The sequence below is a fragment of the Aulonocara stuartgranti genome (genome assembly GCF_965226115.1).
Source record: "Aulonocara stuartgranti genome assembly, chromosome: 13".
NCBI classification, from domain to species: Eukaryota; Metazoa; Chordata; class Actinopteri; order Cichliformes; family Cichlidae; genus Aulonocara; species Aulonocara stuartgranti.
The window spans coordinates 14,714,444-14,739,804 of NC_138949.1; the positions used below are offsets into that span (position 1 = coordinate 14,714,444).

Consider the following 25,361-nt stretch of genomic DNA (forward strand, 5'->3'; position numbering starts at 1 on the left):
TGGAAAGGAGAAATAGATGGCTATCATTTGTGCGCCGAGGCTCTGTTTGAGAGATATCAAACTTTTCACAGGCATCATTGGATTCTATTCTGAGCAAATAAGCACATGTGCACACACTCGCGCGCACAAAAAAACGAAATGTGTTTCTTTCATTTGTCCTCAATTTTCCGTTTTTGCTGTAGGCACGCGAGAGGAAGGGGTGGAGGGTGGAGGGTGTCTTTCTTTGTACTCATTTAAGACAGCCGCATATTCATGCACGACCATGCATTCCTCCCACAATGATAAAAGTGTTTCTAAATAAAGTGATTAAAGAACAAGTGTGCAGGGTATTTATTGGCCCCAAATAAGGACTGCTTCACATTAGGCAATGACTAAATATTATAAATGCCCCCATCCTCAGAAGAATTATTAGCTTCCTGGTATGAATTATAACTGGAAATACAGAATACAGCAGTGTCTGCACTGTAAGCTGCACATTTTAAGATGATCTGAGTGTGTTGACGGTACACGCAGTGAGCATTCCCTGCTGGGCATTGCTGGCCGTGTGCTCGACTGGCAGTGAGCAAAGAGCCGCAGAGTCTTGCCATTGAAAGTCTTTACACCATCTCTTTCTATTCAATATATATATAAAAAGAAGACCAATTGCTCCGAGTGTGTGTGGGAGAGCAGGAGTATGTATATGGCTATGTTCCCTTAAAAGCGGTTTCTAGCTTAATTTGACTTATCTGCCGCAGCGTGTGTATCCAAGGCATTACCTAAGTTGACAGTCAGCCGGACGCGGCCGCTCTCCAACTCAATTCGCAGAGCGTCAGCAGAGTCCCGAGATGTGGTGGCTATTAGGATGCCATAGGCTCGCTGGGAGCGGAACCGCAAAGACACGTCCTCAGCTTCCGTGTGCATCACCACCGGTAGCTGGACCTTCATAAACTTGCTGCCATCGTAGCTGAGGATGGTCGCTTCTGCAGAGAGAAAAAAAGATATGTGATTGGTAAAATAGACCGTAACAGTTTTATGGTAATGCAATGACCGGGCCTGTCAGCTCAGCTTAAAATGATGCCCTTATTGCAGATATTATTTAATGTCGCGACTTTCAGTTTTGATGAAACAAGTGCATTAAATGTAATAATATCCAGTCATGTAAAAGAGGAATGAATACAGCATATGACTCAACAGAACAGAGACAAGTACGGTCAGCGTGTCTGGGTCTATTTCTTAGACGGGAGCTTTTTTGGTTTTTTAGAGCTACCTTGCCTCACAGACAGCAGAAACACTGAGTCATTTTGACTGCTGATGAATCCTAGAATTAGTCTCTTAGAAATATAAATACAATATAAAAACTTGCTGAGTAAGTGACTGTTAAATGGCATGTGCCCAGATATGTCACCCAAAAGCAGTGTGTAAAGACTTGTCAAAGTCTGGCGTCGCATTTTGCTGTGTACTACAGCTGACAGCAAGCCAAACTCTCTCCAAAAGACTGACTCCTGTCTTCCCCGTGCCAATTCAGCTGGTGGACTCGATCACGGAGTCAGTGGCAAGTACATGTTTGGATAATTATTAAGCTTAAAAAACACGGTCCAAGGTGAAATGAAGCCTTCGTGACAAACAAATAAAAGAAACTCAAAGTCCAAGTTCTCCTACATAACAAGTGGCATCCACAAGTATTTTGTATTTGCAATGTAATAGTGGCAAACCATGAAAGGAGAAATTGGTATTGACCGAGGGGAAAAAACACTAACGATGACAGAATTGTAATAGTATATGGACCTTGAATATCGAGCTTCTGCTCAGGGTGACAGCATTTACTCAAAGCATTAAGCGGGCCGTCTGGAGAAATGCTGGGGAGATTGTTTAACGCTGGCAGGAGGTTGTAACAACATTTCCGGTAGTGTAACTAAACCATAACCCAATAACAAAGCCATTACTGCAGCTGCAGAGTTGAGCCAGACAGATATAAGGTGAGACTGAGGGACGGGAGATGGAGACTGTTGTGGGTGATAGGGTACCAGTATACACAAACCACCTCATCACCACTTCCTCGTCACACAGAGCCAATGTCACATCCATCCCCTGGGATAACTCCGTCACATTCCTCACCCAAATCCAATTTCTCCACACCCTCCTGGGGTATGATGCAGATGACAGGGGCGTGTGACAAACGAGCTCCCACTGCTAAACTGTCTGCTCCCTGCCAGGCAGCTAAAGCAAAGAGCTACATTTGGAAACTGTTAGCCAATGCCAGGGAAAAAGCGGAGCAACTGTTCAAGCTTCTCGAATACTTGAAAAATGTGTCTCTGTTATATCACCTTGCACCTGGTCCCGATACTTGCAGGAAAAGTATCTGAACTTTAAAAAAAAAAGTCCCCCTCAGTGTTTAATTATGCTTTGTAGTGTCCATTAACAGCAACTGTCTGATGTTTAGGTTCATGGCAAAAATGTATTACTGCTGCACAATGAGTGGCAGCTCAGAGTGCTGACCTGTATAGAATTCTTACTAAAGAATTAGCACCTCGCTCTGAAACAAGATCCATTATGCTTGCACGAAACAACACATTAAAGAATAAACACATGCAGCGATGATGCTGAGAACTTGTTAATATATTCCTTTAAATTGTAAAGCATTGTGTCTCCTTAAGGGTGAAGAAAAATGAATCATTTGCTAAATGTAATCTATGCAAGCTCCCTTATAAAGGAAAGACATTTCACATTTCCCTCATCTGCATAATCTTCAGCTTTTTTCCCCACACTGGATAGGAGGATAAAATTAATCACAGCTGGAGTAAATATTGCATTTCATCCAAGATGTCACCTTTGCTGAAATTCATATAAGGGACTATCTAAAATGTCATAAATAAGAAAGCTCCAGAATACAGATATGGAAAAAATGGAGGATGACATGTGAGGGAATCATTACCTAATGCAAAGTGAGGACCTGTCAAAAATCCAATCCTGCAAGCCGAGTCATTTTTAATGGCACTCCCATGTTTAATATCAAAATAAATTGAGAGGACTGAAGCCGGAGCTTCTGTCTGTGCCAACCCAACAGGAGGCTGTCAGAGGGGAGATGGAGCATACCAAACTAAACCAAGCATTCATTTTCTGTCGTGTAAAGCTCAATGCAACATTCTTTTCTGATTTTCACAAGAAAACAAGTAGCGATTTGAGGGGGCGTTGGGGCACTTTCAGAGAAGTAACAAACAAGCCTGTACTACTAACAAGGGGTGGGGTAATGGCAGACAGGCACACAGTTCTTCCTGCTTTCTCCCCCCGAGGAGAGCAGACTCTGCAGGAAGGCTGAGCTGTCAGCTGCATGCCACAGGATTGTGATGTCCCACAGTATCGGGGCACCAGACTCAACCCAATTCAAAAATTGCCAGAAAACAACTGCCAAAAGGCTTTTGGAAAATTTGTGTTCAACATCCATAATAAACAGGAGGAAATGGCTCAGAGATATGATAAATAATTCAAGGCAGCTCATGTCTTCTTCACCGCAGCCGTCTTTGAACCCAAGTATAGACAATCCACGAAAGAGACACACTGGCTATTAAAAGTGTGGAAACAAGTTACAAGCTGAGTGGATTTCTTCAGACAGGGAAACAATGTTCTGTGTATGCACAGAGAGGAAGCAGCATCATGGGCCAGCTTCACATCTGCTGCCCTGTGACCATACGGCAACATTATCTGAGCTATGAAATGAGAGCGAAGATGGAAAATAGATCAGCTGAGATTGGGATAATATGCAACTTCAGCTCTTGCATTATGAAATGGAAGCTACAAGTAGTACAGCTTTGCATTCAATCGCTATCAAAATCTTTCAGCCGGTCGAGAATGTTAGGACAATTAGCTCATCTCTCAAGGTCTATCCTGCGCTATCAAAATCTTTCAGCCAGAGCTATTCCTCAACATTTTCCTCGAAAAAATGGACCCCCAGCGCTCGTACAGTCACGCGTCTTCCATGTTTTTCACTTTTCTACACATGTATGTCCATCGCTTAAGGGCGCGGGACAACCGGTTCTCTCTAATTATGACTAGATTCAAGTGTGCTGAATGGTGACTAACACAGTGTGCTGTCAAAGGGCACGGCTAAAACATGCTTTAATGCTAACGCTCAGCCATATTCTCCTTTAAGGGCTTTTCTCAATTATGCAATAGCATTCTGCACCTCTTGGCTTTTGCTTTGGACCGATGGCAAATGGCTTTATGCTCTGAAAAGCAATAAATGTTCTCAAAGAACAGAGTTTTTCTTTATTTACACTAATTTACATAAGTAGTTAATGCATTGTATTGTTGTGCACTATGCTCTGGAGCAAGGTATTAGACACCTTTAGTACATGCTGGCAATAATATACTGCAGTAGACTCAAGGCTCTACTTAATGATATATCCCTTAAGAGTACCCTGAAGCTGTAAGGCTGCTATATTTTATACAGTTTTTTTTAAATATATATTTTGAACTAATAGCATCACTATTGGTAAAAGCACAGTGCAAAGCCTCTACACTGCAAATCAGCAAGTTGTTAGGTATGTCTGGTGTACAATGAGCAGACTCATGTATCGATCTGTACACTGATCTTCAGCACCGAGCTTATCCATTGCGGGTATGTTGAAGCACACGTTCAGCTGCAGCCACTGTGAAATGATGCAGGTGCTGTCAGTGCTGGAATCCAGCATGTCAAATCTCATTAGGGAATATGTGCATGTACTACAACACACCTACCACACCATCTGGGAGGCTGTTTTAGCCTCACACTGCAAGACTAATATTTGGGCTAATTAGCAACTGGAGGAACAATGAAGGGGAAGACATTTGGGATGCAAGGGGGGAAAATTGCTTTGTCTGCTTAATTAAAATGTCTCAAAATAGGGTGAATAGCTCCGTGGCTGTGTTCCGAAGATCCACCTCCTGCTCCTTTTACTTGTCGTCGTCCTCCTCCTCTGCCATATGCAGTAGCTGTATTTTGCCACCGGGTGGTACACCATGCATGGATAAGTGAGAGCTGGGGTAATTCTTTTGACAGCTCCTCGGCCTGCTGGTGCCTGCTTCATCCTACCAGTGCAGAGGCAATCTGGAGCATTCAAAACAGCTGGCAGCACGCCAGAGCCCATCCTCTGTACCACTGCTCCCACTCACACTCTCGCTAATGCCTGTCTCATACACAAGTGCAGAGACAGCCAGAAAATGAGAGTTGGACGGAGAAGCCGAGACGCCAGAACACGGCTCTGGTGTTCAAAGAGAGTACAGAAGGTCACGGTGGAGGAAATCTTTGCAACACGCAGTCTCTTAATGTGGAACTGTTTCAGCTTTTTGTTTTTGTTTTCAGAGCAAAGTCAGGCTGGATTATATCTTTGGACCCAAGAACGCTCTCTGAATAAGTAATTATCTTCCTGAAGAGAAACGATCTGTATCCCTTGCCCACTCCACCTCCCTCATGTACTGTGTCCTAATTCCTGTCAACTCATTAGCTAAAACCGACGTGCACATGTGGAAAATCAAAGTAGCGCGGAGACAAGCCTCACTGACACGTTCATCAGATATGGAGATCAAATTATTTTCTTTTACACTAAATTTTATTTCTGCTTTTTTTGCTCCCTTTTTTAAATCAAATATTAATTTCCTGCCTCAGAACTAACTAAAACACTGCATTCGCAACACGTGCCACATACCTTCAAGACGTTCGTGACTAAACAAGCCTCATTTCACAACAGTGTCATGTGCTTTTGTATCATTTTGTTTTTGTGCCATTTGCCAGATTTCCATCAGTATCATTAGCATCTCTAAAGTGCAGTTGGAGTTATAAATCAGCGTCATCCATTTATACTCAAGGTTTTGTGTGTGTGTGTGTGTGTGTGTGTGTATGTAGGTGGTAAGGCAGGGGGTGGGGGGTGGTTGGTTTGTGGACATAATAACTTACTCCCTCCCCACTCCAGTGGCAAGACTCACACCAGAAATTGCCTTCCCGAGTCAGACGATTGCTAGAAGACTGGGTCAATATTAAAAGAATAAAAAACAAAAACTAAAAGAAACACATATAGTTGCCTTTTCTTTCAAAATTAAGGTTTTTAAATGACTACTCCAAATTTTCTTATGACTACTTGACTAATTTCTGATGCCTTATTCATTTCCCAGTCAGTTTTAATGTGTAAACAGTGTTCATAATTAAGTCGTTATGGACAGGAAGCATTTATCACAAAGCCAAAGCAAGAAAACTACAGGAACCAGGTCAGGAACCTTTGCCATGTAGCCTTTGAATGGTGGGGCTTGGATGAAACATGTTGCTCCTGATACTTTTTATTTTTTACAAAAACTGGCACACTTTGTGTCATTTCTATCGATGCTGCACTTCTTAAAATACCATAGAAACGTTTATACTGGTTCTAGAAGCGTTGCATCACCGTAACATTTGGTGCATCTGCCCTAAGAAGACTAACAAGTAGAGGTTAGAGAGAAAACAACAGATAAGCACTGTCCACATACAAGTTATGGTTAAAAAAGACAAGCTGTGACTCTTCAGATAACTTTACATTTCACAATAGATCCGTTTAAAACACACACTAAACAGAGTTCCAACTATACAACATCCCTTTACTTTTGGTAATACTGTTTCATGAAGCAAGTGACTTCAGCACAGAGGAATAGCAAAAGCACGTGTGGAGCTGACACATGTAACTGTGTGGGACGTGGTGCGTTCCAACCGCAGCGGATTTTTTTTCTTTTTTTTCAGATGAGAGAACCTGTTCCTGTTTCGGCGAAGATGCATCACGCTGTGATAACAGTGTCACATGCTTGGGCACTTTTTTGACATTTGCCTTGATTATGCATATGTTAAATGCTTTCATGCATTTGCTACTATTGCACCATTGAGATTTCATGACTATGCATGCTGCTGCAATATAAATCCCTTAACACGCCAATATATAGTCTACTGCTTCAGGTTAGAATCTGTGATGATTATATGTATATAGCTATGAATTCATTCAACCAATATGGAAATATCCTATGATTTCTTAATATTGCAGTTCTCCTTAATAAAAGAACTATAAATTGGAAAAATGTATTTGCTTAGTCTCACTGTGTGGATAAAAGGAAAGTACATTGATCAAAAAGATCAGCAAATTAAAGCTGATCATGCAGAAATGTTTAATCTCACAATTCCTTAAAGATACACCTGAAATTCTTTTCATACATTTATAGCACAGAAAAAATTCTTGTACTCCGTTGCTTTCAGCTAGCTGCAGAAATACAGCAAAATACTAAAACAGGAAGAAAAGAATCTGCTTTAGAGTACTAAGGGCAGTTCTGGAAGATTTTCTCAGGGCTAAGTTCAAGCAATTATAGCTTTTTATCAGACAAATATGTGACTATTCATTTTTTTAGTATAATTTGCGACCCTATCAACTTTAAACACTAGTCAGAAAGTTCAGAACAAAAAGTGTTCTTTTAATTTCTCAGTGATCAGCTATAAATAAAAAAAAGACAAATTCCTGCAGAATCAGGGGTAAGTCAGACATAGAGGCCTAAAGTTTCATGGTGTGACACTCACTTCTCCTATTTCTCTTCTCTGGAGGACAGAAGGATAAGTATTCTGCACCAGGTCTGGTCATGAGCGAGTGGTTTGATGAGGCAAATGGTTTGCAGAAGACAGCCAATTTACAGGCAAGTGTGCATGGTGGACGTGACCAGCAGTGTCTCGGTGGTGCATCAGTCACCTGCCACTCAACATACTCGAACATCAACCCTCCGTATCCTGACTCATTTTGCCTGCTTCTCTGTTGCTGTCGGTCTCCTCCCGCAATTTCTCTCCTGCCTTAAATTACCACCAACCTGCTGTTAGAGAGCTGGCGATGTTCAACCATAAGCCTGGATAACAAAAAGACCACCTGCAGGCTTTTGTGTGTTGACACTGTTCAACGTGAACTTGAAAGACAAAGAATACTACATCCATGGCAGATATAATTAAACCAATCTTTTCCTTTTCTTTGATGTAAATTATATTCACACTTTTATGATCCCATCCCTACATCAGAAGATAATGCATGGTGAGGTCGCTGTGCAGCATCATCAACATTTTACACTGGCAAAGATTACGCCTAAGAGAAAGAAATTATAAGCAGTCTAACAGCTGGGTAGAAAAAATGAGACAAAGTTTTACCTCTTTCGCAGGAGCGACCCAGGTATCCAGTCCCAGAACAGTCACACACGTAGCGATTCCAGCCTTCTCTACAGATCCCATTGTTTTGGCAGGGGTTGCTCAAGCACTGCTTGGGAGGCTCTTTAGAGCAGGAGGGCTTGACCCCGGCAGCTTTCTGGATCTCAGCCAGCCGTCTGACATCTTTACTCTGTCCGTCAATAAATAAATCTCGAATGCAGCCTACGTAGCCATAGTTGAGCAGTGCAGTCCACACCTCGGTGGGGAACACCAACCCCCTTCTATTCTCCGGTAAACCCCCGAGGTACAGGTTGTCATCCAAGTCCAGGATCTCACTTTCTCCAGGGGCTGTGTAGGCAGTGCGGAGGGTGTTGATGGAGATGGTACCTAAAAATGAAGATACAGGAAGAATAAGTTATTGTTTTGCTACAGCTACTTTGAGGTAAGTAAACAATTAGCCTCCAAAAGGCACTGTGTGTCCTACAGGACCACAAAGATGCAAAGAAGACCCATTTGAAAATGTTTTGATGAAGAAATTAACCTAATTAGTGTTATCCATCTGGACAGGGTCAGGATTTTCTTCATTTAGAATGACTGATGAGAGACGATAAGATGCATTAATCACAGGGCAGCTAGTCTATTAGTAGTTTAATCTGGGATTCCTAAGAGTATCCTCTCCATTTTCCTTGGGTTTGCCATAATAAATCTCCTTTATCTATAAAGCAGTGGTCATAAAGAAACTAGTGAGGAAAAGAAAAATAGTTGCCCCCTCTATCATTTTAGCCACCCTTCCCAAAAAAACATCGTAACCATCTTTTTGATCTTGATTAACGGACTGGAGGCTCCGACCCCCCCGCCACCCTGTCTCTCCTTCTGTTTGCCTCTCAAACACATAAACCTGCAATGAGAGCATGTGTGTTTCCCAACATGATTTATCACTCTCATTCAGGTTTAATTCTCGATCTGGAGCACGGTAAACAACAGCGGACATGACTGGACTGTAAAGCTGTGGAAAAGGAAGGCCTTACTGTGGGACTCAGACCGGGTGATTAATTTGTATATGGATCTGTTACTCTCAGTGCAGGAACCATTGTGGACTTTAATTAATGGTGGCTGCCTCCACTGCCTGCATCCTCGTCCAGTAATCTATATACCGTGGCACTGAGGATCCACACAGGCCACTGCCTGGATGGATGCTTAAAAATAAAATTGCCATAGAGTCAAAATTTGAATTTTGAGTGGCAGATGCATGCCATGGCAGATATGAAGGAACTAATAGTTGATTGCCATGGGCTAAATGGCAAAGCTGTAATGCTTGTACTGTATGTGGGAGAGAAGTGTAGCTTTTAAGTTACTTTTCTAGTCAAAGTGTTTATGTTGGGGAAACAAGCCCTAAGCCATACTTGAATTTCAGCAGGGCTGCCTGGCACTTTTTAGAGACACATTAGATATTAAATGGGGCATTTCACATTTCATTACAGCTACCATTAGCATGCATGAATGTACATATCACAATTAATTATACATATAATAAATATCTGCATTTCTATTTTTTCTATCAAAGCCTTTTTTCTCAGAAGCATCTTTTCACATAACAAAAAAATGTTAAAAATCACCCCCTATGCTAATAACACACTTGTTCATGTATGATCTTCATAGCCAAGGTGAGCCAGCCCTTTTGCAAAATTGTTTGAGAGAGACAGCTAAGGACCTAGTGCACAATGATTAACCGGGTCCCACTAACATGTTCCAGCTCTTTTCTCAGGGTCTTGGCCCCAGGCATCTGTTCCTGCACTTTCCTGCCGCCACCCACTGCCCCTGCTCTCTCCAGCCACAGCTGTTGAGACTTCCAAGCTTTGCACACTTGGCATAGGCCACCCGTCATGCAGCCAGAACAGCTCCCTTCAGGTTATAGCTAACGAGCTCACTACATCAAACTCATTAGCGAGGAAACTTTTCTCTGAGTAGAGCAGGTGCCCGGCTGAAGAATGAACATCAGTGTGGTCAGCGTGAATGGCGAGAGAAGTATCCACACACGCAAACACTTTTTTTTTTTTGTCAGAGCCCACACTGTGACAGGCATTTGAAGGAACTGAGTGAAGTAGTGTGCAAAATTCTTGAGCCACCCTTCATTCCTTTATATTTTGCCATCTCCATGTTTCCTAAAGGACATACAAAGCTCTTCTTTGAGGTAAATCCATGACTCATTATGTTCCATTCTTTGCTTTTCTATCCAGGTATGCTTTTACTGCTTTGGCAATGTGTTTAAGATCGTTGATCATGTTGAAAATGATGCTGTTGCCAATCAGATACTGTGCGGTGGATTAAAGTCTGATGGTACTTTTCTATCTTCCTCATTTAATCAATTTTGATCCCCAACACCACTGACTGAAAAGCTCCAAACCATGACAGAGCCTCCACCGTCTTTTACAGATGGGTGCAGACACTCACTGTTGGGCATCTCTTCTGATCTCATATGTACTGACATCAACTTTGGTGTAAACCTGTTGCCCGCTGATTTTCAGTTCAATTCTTGTGTAATTTGGCAGCCTTTTCTTCCTGTTTCTCTTCCCTTCTTGAGAGCCACCCTTTTCTCATTTTTCCAGTGAACAGTAGATGAATCAAATGATGGTCCCTGTGCATTTCTCAGGTTCTATGTCAGATCTGTATTGTTCCTATTTCTTATGGTTTCACATTGCTTTCAGATAAATATTTATCTGCTGTAGATAGTGTTTTTTGTAAGCTTTCCTCTTTTGTTCTCCACTTGTTCAATTTCCTCAACTTTTTTAAGGACACCCTGCACATGCCAAAATATGCCAGGTTTTTGGCAAATAGCTTTTTGGTGTTGGTGCCAAAATACTATTTTATACCTGTCACACTGTGTTATCTTTGGCATTTTTCAACTACAAATTCACTAAAGAAATAGGAACAAATGATACATTTTTGTAAGACGCTGCCAGTAACAAAATGCCTAAAGATACAATTTAAAATTTGGCACACACAACACCGGTCCATCCTTTGAGTTTGGTGTCTTTGTTTACGCTTTAATAAGATCATAGGTCAGTGTAAAAGTGGCGTAACAAATAGAAATTCCACTGAAAAGAGGCTGGTACTTGAACTGGACTGAGAATGAGCGAAAAAGCAGGTAATGTCCAATGAAAAATTTGGAAAGAGTTTCAAAAAGTCTGACCATTTTTAAAAATTACAAGAAAGCCTTGCTCTTTGAAAGTAAAATATAACGTGATACTGTTAAAGTCATCATCGAGTTATTGGATGCTTTAAACCTCATGATATCTACACTTAAGTCTTATTACAGTCATAAAGAACGAAGAAAGAATATCTGTCTAAATTGATGCAGAAGAAGAAGAAAGATATCTACATCTCCTGGGCATCATGTGACAGTGATGTATTTACTTCTCAATCTCCTGTAAAGAATATGTGAAAGCAGAGTGGATCTGTGTAATGTTGGACGACTACCCTAACAGCAGGGCATATACACACTGCAGGACTACTTATGTTTTGAACACTATTATTTTGATATCAGGGGGTGTGTCTTGTGAATGCTAACATTAAAGAGGAGGAGATACAGAACAAGATGAGAACATGGAGATAAAGAAGCCTGGAAAGAGGATGGGGGGTGTATATGATGACAGATAAGAAAGCAGTGGGAACACAGCGGTAAACAGTGTCCTGAAAAATGAGTACAGAAATTACAAACGAGATGATCAAACTGATACAGAGGGCTAAAATGTGACTGAATGATGATGACAAAAATCAGCAGTCTAGCCAACTTAAAAGCGCTGACCACATTACTCTCTCTATCCCTCTCTGTGGGCTGACCTGTAAGTGGTACTCCATCATCAAACCTGAAGGCAGGGGTCCAAATGACAGCTCAGATCTCTCTCACACTTTTTGCATCAGCAGCCAGGCTCAACTTGGCATGATGTCCCCTAACCCCACTCACACATCCCCAAAACATGTCAGACAGGGGATTACTACAATCCAGTTAGGGCGATACGGCCAAATCTCTCCCTGTGATTGGATTCTCTGTAGAAAAAGAAGCTCGTGAGTGGGTTGTGAGGATAGGGAATATGTTATCTATAAGAGTGTGCATGCCTGCTTCTGTTTGTTTGGTGTACGTGTGCATGTTTGTGTGTGAAGTAGCGCCGCGTGTGCCCTAGCAGGAAGTGTGGCTACAACACAGCAATGTCCGTGTAATGTCTCTGATGAGTGACCCACAGCACTTGCGGCCCAGAAGCCCTCACTTAAAAGCAGAGTGTCTCTTAGCGTCTCTAATGCATTGAGGGTTAGAAGATGCTGTCTGAGAGCCAGAGTCCATTTGCAGGCTTGCTTCCTGTAGAAAGAGCTGCCTAAACTAAATAGGGCAGGGATCATTATCCACCATTGTTACAGCTGCAGGAAGCGTTGCACACGGAGGACTGGGCTGCGGATAATTATGTCTGGCTGTTGTGTTGCACTTTTGTTATGAGTGATGTGCTTGGTGGTGTGTATTAATAAAACATCTGACACACAGATGAAAAGCCAAGAATACCATATGTTTGATGAGTCACGCTCTCGGGGGACTGGTGAATTCTTCTATGTTGTTTTTGAAAATTACCTTGAAGGACTCGTGTGTACGATTTAAAGGGTTCAATTAAGAGAACTAGATTGTAGGATTAATAATCATTTTCATCAGTGTTAAATTAGCTCTGACAATAAACTGTGGTTCAGTTCAGTTAGAATAGAATAGAATAGAATAGAATAGAATAGAATAGAATAGCCTTTATTGTCATTGTACAGAGTACAACGAAATTGGAGTGCCACTCCCTTGGTGCAAGTTTCAATAATAAATATAAATGTAAAATATAAAAAGTACAAAAAAAAACAATCGTAAGTACTCAAACAATAGTATGTACAATATATACAGGATAGCAGCATTAATATAATGACAGTATGAATAGCAGCATAATATAATGACAGTGACGGTATGGAATAGGTTCAATTGTTTTTGTGCTTATTTACTACGGTGATAGCTCTGGGAAAGAAGCTATCCCTGAATCTGTTTGTCCTGGTTTTATGTGACCTGTACCGTCGGCCTGACGGTAATAGTTCAAACAGTTGGTTGCTGGGGTGAGAGTGGTCCTTGATGATATTGCCAGCTCTGCTGAGGTACCGAGAGTTTGCAGTGACCTCCAGGCTGGGCAGAGAGCAGCCAGTGACATAGGACATAGGTTCATGTGGTTTTGATACCTCACTCTAATTTAGGGAGCAAGCATATGTTTGATGGTACACTGAAAACATCAGACACCTAGTTAGTGTTTGCAATGTGTCTGCTCACAGAACTGGGCTTTATTATGGCATTTTCACTCATTTGTTAATTTTGTGTCATTCAGTTATGTTCTGTGCTTTGTGTTGTTACCAGCTGACAACGGTTATTTGTCACAGTTAGAAATGTTCAGTCTGGTATAATGGCTGGAACCATACTGCTATATCACAGTATGGCATGAACTGTGGATGAATGAAATGTACAGAATCCTCTGTGCTCTCATGAGCTGCATAAAATAATACCACGGGCCACCACTAGCAGCCTCAGTGACAGATTATGCTGCAACATTTTATGCGAGCAATCGTCTGACAACTCTGGGCTCAGAATGAGCCCATTACAAAGAGAGAGTGTCATCCATGGAGCCCAACATGTAGCGCTGCTCTGTTTCTATAGTAGCCCAGAGTGCTCTGAAGAGAGCAGTAACCAAGAGAGTTGTTCTGAAATACGCAACCTCGTGGCTAAATGCCAGTAAAAAGAAGCAGTGTGATCACATCACACCTGTAGTGGCCTGCCTACACTGGCTTCCAGTCCATTTCAGGATCCAGTTTAAAATGTTATTACTTTCTTTTAAGAGGCTCAAAGGTTTGGCGCCACCATGCCTAACGGAACTTTTACGGGCCTACACTCCTACCAGAGCACTGAGGTCTACAAACTCACCGCTCTTGGATGTCACTCGCTCAAAAATAGAGGTGACAGAGCTTTTTAGGTGGCAGCTCCTGATCTATGGAACAACCTCTCTACCTACCTACTTATTCTTGCAGGCTTTCTGTTGTAGTTCAGGACGATGATTGTTTTATTTGATTATAGCTTTAATTGAGATTCACAATTGTTAATACATATATAGAGATTACAATATATACATTTCAGGAGTGGTATCCACACCATTACACACCATAAGCAGCAGTGCTTTGTACAGATCATAGAAACCTGGATGTAAGAAATAAATAAATAAATTGGAAAAAAGCTTCACAATTTGAAGCCACTGTGTGCACGTATCTAAAGCATCCTCGCCATGTTGTTACTCGTATCACAAGGGAAGTCGTCATATTGGCGAGACCTTTGTACATCCTCTCTACAGGCCAGTACGTAAGTGTTGATCCGCAGGACTTGAGAAAAGAAGGAAAAGTTATTCTGAAATGTCATTAGTGCACAGCTCAGCACAGCACTGTGCAGTAACTGTCTCAGTCCTGGGAGAGACCCCCTCCTGTTTCCATGGAAACTTAGGCAGGGTAGACAGAGAGAACAGTGAGTGGAGAGCTCGATGAGAGAGCTCGGGGTTCTGTGTGCCCGTGTTCGTGTGTACATGTGTGCACTGCATGGGGGAGGGTGATCAGAGGTTACTACACACATAATGAAAAAAAATTTAATTTAGCAAGACAATGTTGTTTATAGTGCGGCGCACCGCAACTAAATGTTTTGGATTTATGTCATCTGAGAAGGTACCCACAGCTTTCTTCTCCCAGCGAATTCAATAGAAGCCACTCAGTAATGTTTATTTCAGCGTAGGCCTGTATTGTGTCACCTCAAACAGAGTATTGGAGCTAATTTTACAAACACTTTCATTGACTAATGGAGCTGAATGTGTGAAAGCTGTCACTATTTTAACATTGTATCTAGCTCAATTTGGAACTACAACCCAGACTTGCTTAGGGGGGTAATGAAACAGTTAATCTAATTTCCACCTCTTGAGATGGAGTGGAAAACATGGTCAAGGGGTATATCTAATTTGCAGCATGACATTGCAAGGGCTTGGCCCTAAGCTCACACTAACAAATTGCTGCTTAGATAAGCAAATCAACAGGGACCAGTGCAGGGCGACCCGGGGCGTAGAGGACACATTGTGAGAGGGGACAAAGTTATTTTGTTGCAAATATGTGTCTGGAATCGTGACACGTAGCCACTATCTGGAGTTGGGTTATCACTATTCAATTGGATTTTATAATAAATATGTAAAAATAATTATAACAAGTGGAAGGGCAGGCAGTGTGTGGAGAAATATTCAAGTTTCAGTGGTGAACCAACTCTGGTACAATAATGAATAATTCAGTTTTTCAGAAAACAAGTCCATGACCCCATGAAAATAATTTTATTTCAGTAAAATTGTTTAAAGAGCTCCTTGTTTAAGTTTCTTCTGAATTCTGCGTTGTACCGTACACAGTGTGATCAAAGGGCCCATAAAAATCTGATCTCCCCTTCAAGGCAGTTTTCTTATTCACCACCAAAGTATTTTGAGCATTGCTGCTATTTTTAGATCGCTCTGCAGGAGTCTCATTCTGTCCTGTTGTACCTGAAACTCTTTGATGCACGTTATATCTGCACCAGTGTGTTGAAACAGTGATCCCTCAACTTCCAACTCAGAAAGTGGAAAGAACCGAACGCAGTAAGTAAATAGGTAGCTAACAAAGGTTGCGCTGATGATACCGAAATCTTCCTGTGATGTCAGTATGCCGGCACACAGTGACACGATGCCACAGTTCATGGTTGTAATGGGACTTCTACAAAGTGAAGAAGAAAATTTAAGCTAGGTAGTATGTATTTTTGATTTTTATGGGCCAGTGCTTCTTGATCGCACTTTATATGTTGAAGGCTAAACTAGTCAGTCATATTGAGGATTACTTCATCACCATACTTTTTGCACATTTCTGGTGCCAGGAGGACAACGACACACAAAATTAAAACTGTGTTTGATTGCTGGGCTACTGAACTGCATGCAATGTGGGTGTTTGTTTGTATGTGTATGAAAACACAAAGGAGTGTGGTGGCATGTCTCTGTATAATTTCAAGCCTTCTGAAGTACTGCATTTTGTTTTTATGGCACTATTATTTAAGAAATCTTGATCGGAGATGGTCACTGTCTGCGCTACGAAGGAAATAAACTGCTGAGAAATGCATCACTGCTACAGTACTTCAAGTCAGGACATGTGGAAGGTGTAAACTACTGCTGTGAAAACACTATTGTTAAGCCCACAGACCCTTTTCACCTACATGATAGGAAGTCAAGTAGTAGTCACGCAACCTAATGTATTTTGTTGATATAAAGTACATCAGTTCAGTTTAAGTGGTCATTTTTTGCCATGTTGCATTTTTTTTTTTACATTTAAATGTATTGCACTCTCATAGTAGCGACAGATGCAGCAACAGGTGCCTTTTATTGTTTATTATTGTTTCTTGCATGCTATTCGTCTAAATATTGTATGTTGCTAACGATTTTTTAAAAAGTTACCTGATCTTCCATCTCGCTGGAAGTCAACATGGTACCACTCGCCGTCATTGACCTTCTTGTTGACTGCCCTGGTCTTTGTGGTTCCCGAGCCCATGTCCAGCAGCAAGTACAGATGGCCATCCAGCATCTCGATAGCAAAGAAGTCCACTTTAAGAGTTTGAGGACTCTTTGAATCCTTTGGCTGCTGCTTGAGCTTGCCATGGCTGAAAAGGAGAAGGCCGTTGGGCTCAGTGGTGCGGAAGTCAAAGGAGATGGAGCCTGTCTTTTTAGCATTCCACTTGTTGAGGATGATGTAAGACTCAGGCGTCTCAAAAGTGATGGGATCTAGAGTGGCCACGTTCTCACACTTGAAGGCCACAGTGCCGTGGATCTTCATCTTGGGATCACCCTGCTTGGCCAGCCTGGACAACTCAAGTCTCACGTCATTGTTTTTGTATACAACCTGAAATGGAACACAATAAAAAAAAAGGTTTTAGTCATATTCTGCAAATCAAAGATCAGTTTGCAGAATATAAATATAATGGGGAATGTAAATATGCATAATTAAACACCATGATGTCCATGTGATATTTCATCCCACAACACGGTGTCATAAGCAAGGATCGCATGCCTCAGCTATTGGTAATCTTTGTCACACTGCACCTATACGTGACGAGCTGTGTCCACAGGGTACCAAATGTCACAGACATCTTCCCGCTTTCTCTGCACCCATTTGAAGCCTTCACAACAAGTGAATAGTGGGTGAAGTGTAAATAGGTGGGAGATGCATTTTGGCTTTCAGCTCTACCGTCAAGAGACAACCTGAACATGACAAACAACTGTGACAATGGTTTGGAGAAAATGATTTTATCCAGCATTATCTCTCGGGAGTCGGTGTGACATGTGAGATGAAGAGTGATAAATCTAAACTAGTGACTTGATTGCAAGTGTGGTGCAAAATGCTGATTTAAAGTCCCTGTTGGAGTATTTGATTAGAATAAGAGTGGTCAGATGATGGATATGCCTTTCTAAAGAAGAAATTAGTGCAGTGTTTTCTCATGCAAGCTCCAGCATCCGTTATCCCGTACATACTGTTGGAAATTTCTAAATCAAAAAACCCCCCAAACATTTATGTCAATTTTAGCTACTGTTCTCAGACACTATAAAACAGGAGGCTTAAATAAATCAAATGTATTAGTTCTGTGACCTTTGAGATGATATAGAGCTAAGGTACAGAAGTGAAAGAGTAGCAGCCCATTAAATGTCATTAAAATACCAAATTTACTGATGGATGAGCTTCATTATCATACATGATACAGCAATAGTACATTTTCTAATTTGCTCATTTTTATTTACTGTTGTTTGTCTAACTAGTAAACTCCATTTGTGTATGAAGCTCATCTTAATCGCCTGATTTATTCTCATTCACTAAAATGCAAGAAGAGGCGTATTAAATTCACTTAAGCAAGTTTCTCATGAATACTCATATTGATTAAGGTCTACAGTTTGTGTAGAATATGTCTGTGTGGGTTCCACTGTAATTAGCGACAGTCCAAAAAAAATGAAGACAGCTCTAACCCCGTCATTATCCAATCCCCACAATGAAAGAGTATCTACTAAGCAGCTGTAAGCAGCAGCTAGGATCCCTATGTCTAGTTTCATCCAATTTCCAACTAATTAACATTTCCGTGAATGTCAACATTTTGCATCAAAACATCAATGGAGCCGTTATATTTTTCACCAGACACACTTGACATACTCATACAAAAGCTAAGATTTAGAGGACGACAAAGGCTTTAAACATAAAGATGTTAAAGTTCATCAGGAAGAGAGATAAAAGGGGAACTACTATTTAACAGCCACCTCTAGATGTCAAGCGCACAGCTGATGATCTCTTTCACGCTGCTCTAATACTGTTAATTGGAGGATAATGTTAGAAAGTAATAGATAGCTCTTTTACTGCAATAGCACGCACATTTATATAACAAAAGAGTTGTAATTGTATATGTCTGTTGCTTCCAGTGGGTCAAATCAAATGAGTTACAGCTGTGGAAAACACTAGCCATGTTTTTTATTTGCTGTCATCATAAGCGTTCACCTGAAAATGGGAACATGTCCGATGGGATTGTATTTGCATGGAGCATTATGTTTATCACCAAGTCAGATCTACTGTGTCTAACTGTTCAGGTGGATGGAGCTCATAGCGGTGCTTCAGAGTTAGATAAGCCAAGGCTTAGTTTATTATGCACTTAAATGTGAGGAAATCAAACCAGGAAACTATATTTTCTTCACACACACACACACACACACACACACACACACACACACACACACACACACACACACACACATATATATATATATATAAAGTATATATTTTTAAAGTATATTATATATAAAGTATATTTAAATATATACGGTAAGAAAGAGAGAGAGAGAGAGAGACTATACGTGTATATTCACTCAGGCCTGTCAGGTCTACAGTGGCCACATTCTTGCACTCGAAAGTCACACTGCCGTGGATCTTCATCCTAAGATGAAGGCCAGGTGATCCCAATGTGACACTAAACCAAAATGTAGTGTTTTAGGGATTATAGAAAAAGAAATGGAAAAAAAGGAAAGGAATAAATTACAGCCTCTCTGCCCGTTGAACTTGACTCATGCAGACAAAGGTGCAACAGATACAGCCAATAAACCCAAATCAATTTTTTATAGTCAAGACAAAGGGCACCTTTCAGCATCGAAGGAGCTTTGGTCTGAGCTACAACTGGTGCTGCACTCGTAGTGCTGCACTAATTTGTCATCAAACTAGGGCTGTGACAACTGAGCTATTACTGCACCACAGTTTGTTTTGCCATCAGAACTAACAGGCAGGCGTGGCGACTCAGACTGGAATCTGCACACAAATGCTGCAACATGCCACTTGGAGACATGTTATCAATCAGGTCCCACAGCGTATGCTGTTAAACCACCACACATATTCTATCACAACACACTCTGAAGCTGACCTGAGATGGGCCTTTTTGTTTAATTCAACAGCCTGGATGAGAGGATGCAAAGAGCTTGTCAACGTACTAAAAATGTCAGACAAAAAAATCAAAGTCAAGTAGATGGAACTAACTATGGATTTTAGATCATGCAGGCTTAATCTCTTTTTATTTGATATTGACATTTGCATTTGTCTGGTAAAACTAAATAAGGAATATTAAAAGATCCCATGAGCAAATAAAATACTGAAAATCCCCTCAGTCTCTCTCTTGTAGGCGTTATTGCAGCTCTGCAGCATATTTAAAAGTTTTTGAGCAGTTCAATACATGGATCTCAGGACAGTGAGGGCAGGCTTGGCAAGAGGACAGAGAGTAATTCAGTGGGGTGGATGACCACAAATGGGGTGAACCAATTCCACCCCTGTTGTTGTAGCATCTGCAGCACCTGCAAGACATGTATTTAACTAAAAAAGTTGCCTTAAAAACACACTTTTAATAAGCTTGTGAACATTCCCTGCTCCACTCCGTGTGTACTCATTAAAGAGAGATGCTTCAGACCTATCCTAGATGATACTGAGGACAGCAGTCTGCCTTTAAGTACTCAAATGGCCCATTGCACTGTGGAGGCCAGGGATGTGCTGAATTCAATGCATCCCAGAGCATATAACTAATGTACATTTCTCTATTTTTCTTGTTTCGCTCCCGCTTTTCAAGCACTATTAAGTTACATTTAGGAAAGCCCTCCACAGATACCGAGCATAAAGAAAAAATGTTATTCTTTAAACAATTGGGCTAAGATAAAATCTGATAGAGCACACTCCCCAACAATAGTGAGGTGTTAAGCGTGTCAGATGCTCCTCATAAAAATTCCACTCCCTGATCTCAGGATCACCGCTCTGCTTTGAAGTGCAGCTGACATAGCCACGTGAAGCCCGAGGTAAATTCCACTCCAAGACAGACCTCTATACGTGTGGGTGTGTGGTGCGCCCAGCATAGTTGTGTGTGCATGTGTGTAGAGCGTCGTATGTGCACTGAGGGGGCAGAAGAGGGAAAAAATTTTGAGTCAGAGAAAGTTTGTGTCAGTGAGAGTGAGGAAAAGAGGACAAACAAACTCAGGGTGTTAAGGATGAAATAGGGCCAGCTTGTGGGTGGGAGGGTCTGTTTTGGAGTCCTAAGGTGAAGCCAGTCATATCCTGCACACCCACCAGCCTCAGAGTTCACACAGAAGTGGTGTTTACCTCCCTGAGGCAGCCCATGAAGTTGTTGCTAACTGGAGATCCAGGCAGGTCGGCTGTGCTAGGGCTCCCTCCGACATAGAAAAAGTCATCAGAGCCTAGCATGGTGTAGTCTTCTTGCGTATATCCTGTGGTGGTCAGAATCCCGTCGACGGATATTGTTACCTGAACAACAAAGCAGAGGGAAAGGACACGCTATACTCAGACAGCCTACTATAATGTTATAGCCTTTTTTCTCGTAATCTAGGTCAGAGTTCCCTACATGTTTCTTTTTTTTTCTGAAACCCATTTTCATGTCTGTTTGTTTGTTTGTTTGCTTGTCTTTTTTCTTGTTTTTGTTGATTATTATTTTGTCCAGTTTGATTAGTTAGGACGACTGCAAGACTTAAAAGGAACACTATTCTTGTTAGAGAGTTAGTCAACTGCCCATACTACAGTGTTAGTATTGCTGCTACTGCAACATAAAAGTATTTTAGCAGACACAAAAATGGTGTTAGTAAAATGTTATCTAGGTTAGTTATTATTTATTATTATTCCATATTAGTATGTCCAGCAGACGTTTCTACAAAAGAAACCAGAACGTGCCACTAGGTTAGAAAGGGAGCACATGCTATGAAAAGCACAGATACCTTTTATTAAAGGACAATGACTGAGGGTAAGAGACAAAAGAAGACATGCATGCATTTGTCTTTTCTTTTTGTTCTCACGCACACAAAAAGAAAAATCTCCCAATTTTCCTGATTGGGATACAGAATCAGTATTTTGACACTTGCCACAGTGTCAGATGCATGCACAAGCCAATGGACACTGTAAAAACCACAAAGAGAAATCAGAAAAACACCCAAGACAAAATGACAAACACAGCTCAACCATCACTTTCACGTCGACAAATGTGGCATATGCAACAGGTAGTCAAAAGTGCATGCCATGCAAAGTGAATGGGGGATACAACTGGCTGAGCCAAAGAGCATCAGGCCAGCCAGACAGGAGAGGGTCCTCATTATTAACCACAGCTTGATGCAAAAGGCTCGAAATGATGCTCCTAAAAAGGTGGATCAAACAGAATTGGACAGGAAACAAGTGAAATAAAGAGGAGAAACCAATGAATGAACCAAGAAAAAGGTTTCGAAAAGTAAGCAGAAGAGTACCAACCGCAATTTCCTTTTTTTTTGTAAATGACGTCTACAGTAAAAAAAAAAAAAAAAAAAAAGGAAAGGAAAAAAACACACGGCAAACCCAAACTAAGAAACAATTAGAATGATATCTACCGAACAATGTAGTTTGTTTACCATAGCGTGTCCAATGCCTGAGTGCTTTGTGGAAAAGGGGGGAGAAAGGAAATTAAAAACTGTGAACAGAATAACGATTGTTACTCAAATAATATATGATGGTCAATACTGTTAGTACATTGTCAAACGGCAAAAAACCATACTGGTTAGTAGTGGAATGAAACATTCCATGAATGATGTTAGTTTGTTTCCAAAGCATGTTAGTAACATAGAGAAAAAAGGGCAAAATAAGTTTAACAAGAAAAAAGCAGACCAAGGAAATAACAAGAATGCACAAGAGGTGCAAGTGCTCAACCAGTAACTCCCTGATTTCCTTCATGGTGTTTTTTTTTTTTTTTTGCACCATTTTCTGTATGTGACTAGACTGAGTAGCAGAAAAAAAAACGTCCTTACCCAAGTCCCGACAAAAGGTTATGATTGACAGACATGGCTCATACGAAAGAATGCCTAAAGCACATCAGTTGACCCTCTTAAGAAAATTCCCAAGGCCATTTCTAAAACTTTATTATTATTATCATTATTGTTGCTATTGATATTAGGATTCGTCTTCTTTTGTACTTGGTTTTAGGCTTGAGACCAATCCAGTGTATCAGACTTCCCACCGCTCATACAATACTTTACCTCCGTTTGGTCTTATTGATGAACTTTAGGATCACTTTACTGCAATGAGACAAAGCAAAGGAGACCCTGACACAGAATATGGAGGATGGCAATTTTGATTCCCCCGTAGAGCATGCACTCAATATGCTTTGTTTTCTTTACAGTTTGAATGCAGTGAATGTTCAAGCTGGCCAGAACTTTAGGTTTGTCAATAATCAATTGGCTGATTATGCAAAAAGAAGCTGTGGTACTGAGGTGAAGATAAACATTTCCCACGAAATGAGCAGGAACAAATCTAGAGATTTTTGGGTGTAAACTGCAGTCATGTGAAAAAGTACTCCCTCTTATAATTCTAAGGTTTTACATATCAGTACATAACAAAAATAATCCTTAACCTGACTGAATTATACAAAAATGAATGCACAACTGCTTTTTTATTTTAAAGATTGTATTCTAAATAACCTGTTTCATCTAAAAATTATTTTATGTTCTAGTACAATCAGTAAAGTATCTTTATATTTATCTACATATTTTCTCATCACACATTCAGTTCAACGAGTCCTTCCAGAACACAACCTTACTCCACTGTAACGTCCTGTAGTGCTAGGATCTGTACGTTGGCATTAACACTTTTAACACTTAAGTCTGCTACTGTTGCTCCACAAAACCAACCACGTTTTTGGGTAGTTATCAATATAGTGCAGGACTGTCTCTACATGTCAACTACAGGCACATGGGTTACACTTAACGTACATCACCCTGAGGCAAGCATTGGTCCGAAAGCCTGCAACCTCATGCAAACGAAACAAGTAGTTTTGAAACGTTTGCAATGTATCCAGGGTTATGGGACTCTTCTTGAATTCGACAGCGCAAATTAGCTTGATTAATTAGGTGAGGGGTTTACGGTATTCAGCTTGAAAGACCTGTACAATAATTTCACATTCCCATGTTTCCTTTGCAGAGACAAATGCCGCAGTGTGGTATTATTAGCTTTCTGCTTTCCTAAACCTAGATAATGTTGGGGTTAGGGCCCAGTGAGAGTGATTAATGTTTCCAAATCATCTAGCAGAGCCTGTGTGTATTTACGAAACAATATCCAATGAACTGGAAGCAAAGTTCCAGCTGTCTTGTCACAGCAGCTGTTGTACCTACAAGTCGAGATGCACCCAGAAGCTGAATCCACTTACTCTGGAAATGATTAATTATGATCTATAGGGCTAAAGGTCTTCTGCCTAGTTGGTATGTGGGTACTTCTTTGCACACCTGTAGCAAAGGTCTTTCACCTGGGGTTCTATCCCAAATGCCATGCTGCTGATTCAGCCACCTACAACTAGTCAGGCCCTAGAGAACTGGAGGAAATTACACGTGCTATTGTAATAAACCCAGAGGGTAGATTGTTGAAACCCATGCTTTAGTAACCTTTAGTCTCAAGGAAAGCGAAATTTCAACCAACAGGTGACCCTTACATCAGCTGAAACTGAGCATTCAGTTACTGGTGAAAGCCACCGACAGCATGCCAGTGTTGTGCCTCAACAGCTCTTCTGCCTCTTCAGGTTGGTCATGGGTCCAACTGATGGGCCCTCCAATCATCCTCAAGGATGAACAGCCTCTTGCAGAGAGCTACATCCTGACCCAATTTACTGTATGCTGGCCTGCTGTGAATCAGCACAACAAACACTAACAGACCTCTGCTGATTTACTCCGGCCAGCATGATCTGCACTTGCCAGGTGGATTATTTACATATTTGTTAAGCAAAAACGCTATGCTTATTAATATCCTCATCTCATAACCAGGCTAGAATTTGTTCTGCTGATATCCTGCAACACTGCAGGAGTTGTACCACCCTTTGGTGTTAACCCTTTATTGACCATGGGCCCACCGGTGGGCCCATGGTCAATAAAGGGTTAAGAGGCCAAACAAGATTTTTATAAGAAATCAAATTCCTAAAACTCATGTAAAGTCACTCCCCTGTTTCTTAGGAGTATAAGGAGGTGAATCAAGACCATAAAGCAAAGCCCATTAAAGTCTATAAATCTTGTAAGAGGGATTTGCCTGTGCTGGAAATTTGACTTTGGTGCTTTAAAGTCTAACTCTAGGTTTACCTATGCTCTACATAAAGGTTTTCTTTTATATTAGTAAAAAGTACAGTGCGCTAGCAAGTTCGTTTGAATGCTTAAATACAACAGATTCATAATGACCAATATCACAACTGTACTAACATAAGCACTCAAATGTTTTTGTACCTTTTCTCCCCTTTTTTTCCAATATTGTAATTTTTGTTAATACAGACTATACTGTACGTACTACCCTGAAATTTGAGTTCAGTTAAATTTGTTTTCCCTTGACATAAAAAACAGTATTGTGTCTTACTTTGCACATGTTGATATGTAAATGACTCTAGAAACTTTGCATAGCTACAACAAAGGTAAAATGTCATTATAACCTTTCTTTTTAAAAGTTAGGGTTGATTTAAACTGTAACTTTACACAGGCCCTGATTCATATCGAGATGTCCCTGCTCCCTCGTGGTTTTGTTTCACTCTCCACCAGAAACCATCATGATTAAATTTAGCAATTTA

The 25,361-nt window shown here is 40.9% G+C and overlaps 1 protein-coding gene across 15 annotated transcripts in view; it reads right to left on the minus strand.

Moving 5' to 3' along the window:
* The window catches only part of LOC309720212 (neurexin-1a-like), a 256,636-nt gene that overhangs the window by 143,833 nt on the left and 87,442 nt on the right, over positions 1-25,361 (minus strand). For 12 of the 15 annotated variants that reach the window (XM_082556897.1, XM_082556887.1, XM_082556904.1 and 9 more), the window contains 5 exons: positions 22,183-22,206; positions 20,897-21,058; positions 16,693-17,134; positions 8,147-8,530; positions 756-959 (listed from right to left, as the gene is read on the minus strand). In XM_082556897.1, coding sequence (XP_082413023.1) covers positions 756-959; positions 8,147-8,530; positions 16,693-17,134; positions 20,897-21,058; positions 22,183-22,206 — 1,216 coding nt within the window. The remainder of the gene's footprint in view (positions 1-755; positions 960-8,146; positions 8,531-16,692; positions 17,135-20,896; positions 21,059-22,182; positions 22,207-25,361) is intronic. The other 3 variants (XM_082556890.1, XM_082556889.1, XM_082556901.1) reach the window with 1 other exon arrangement.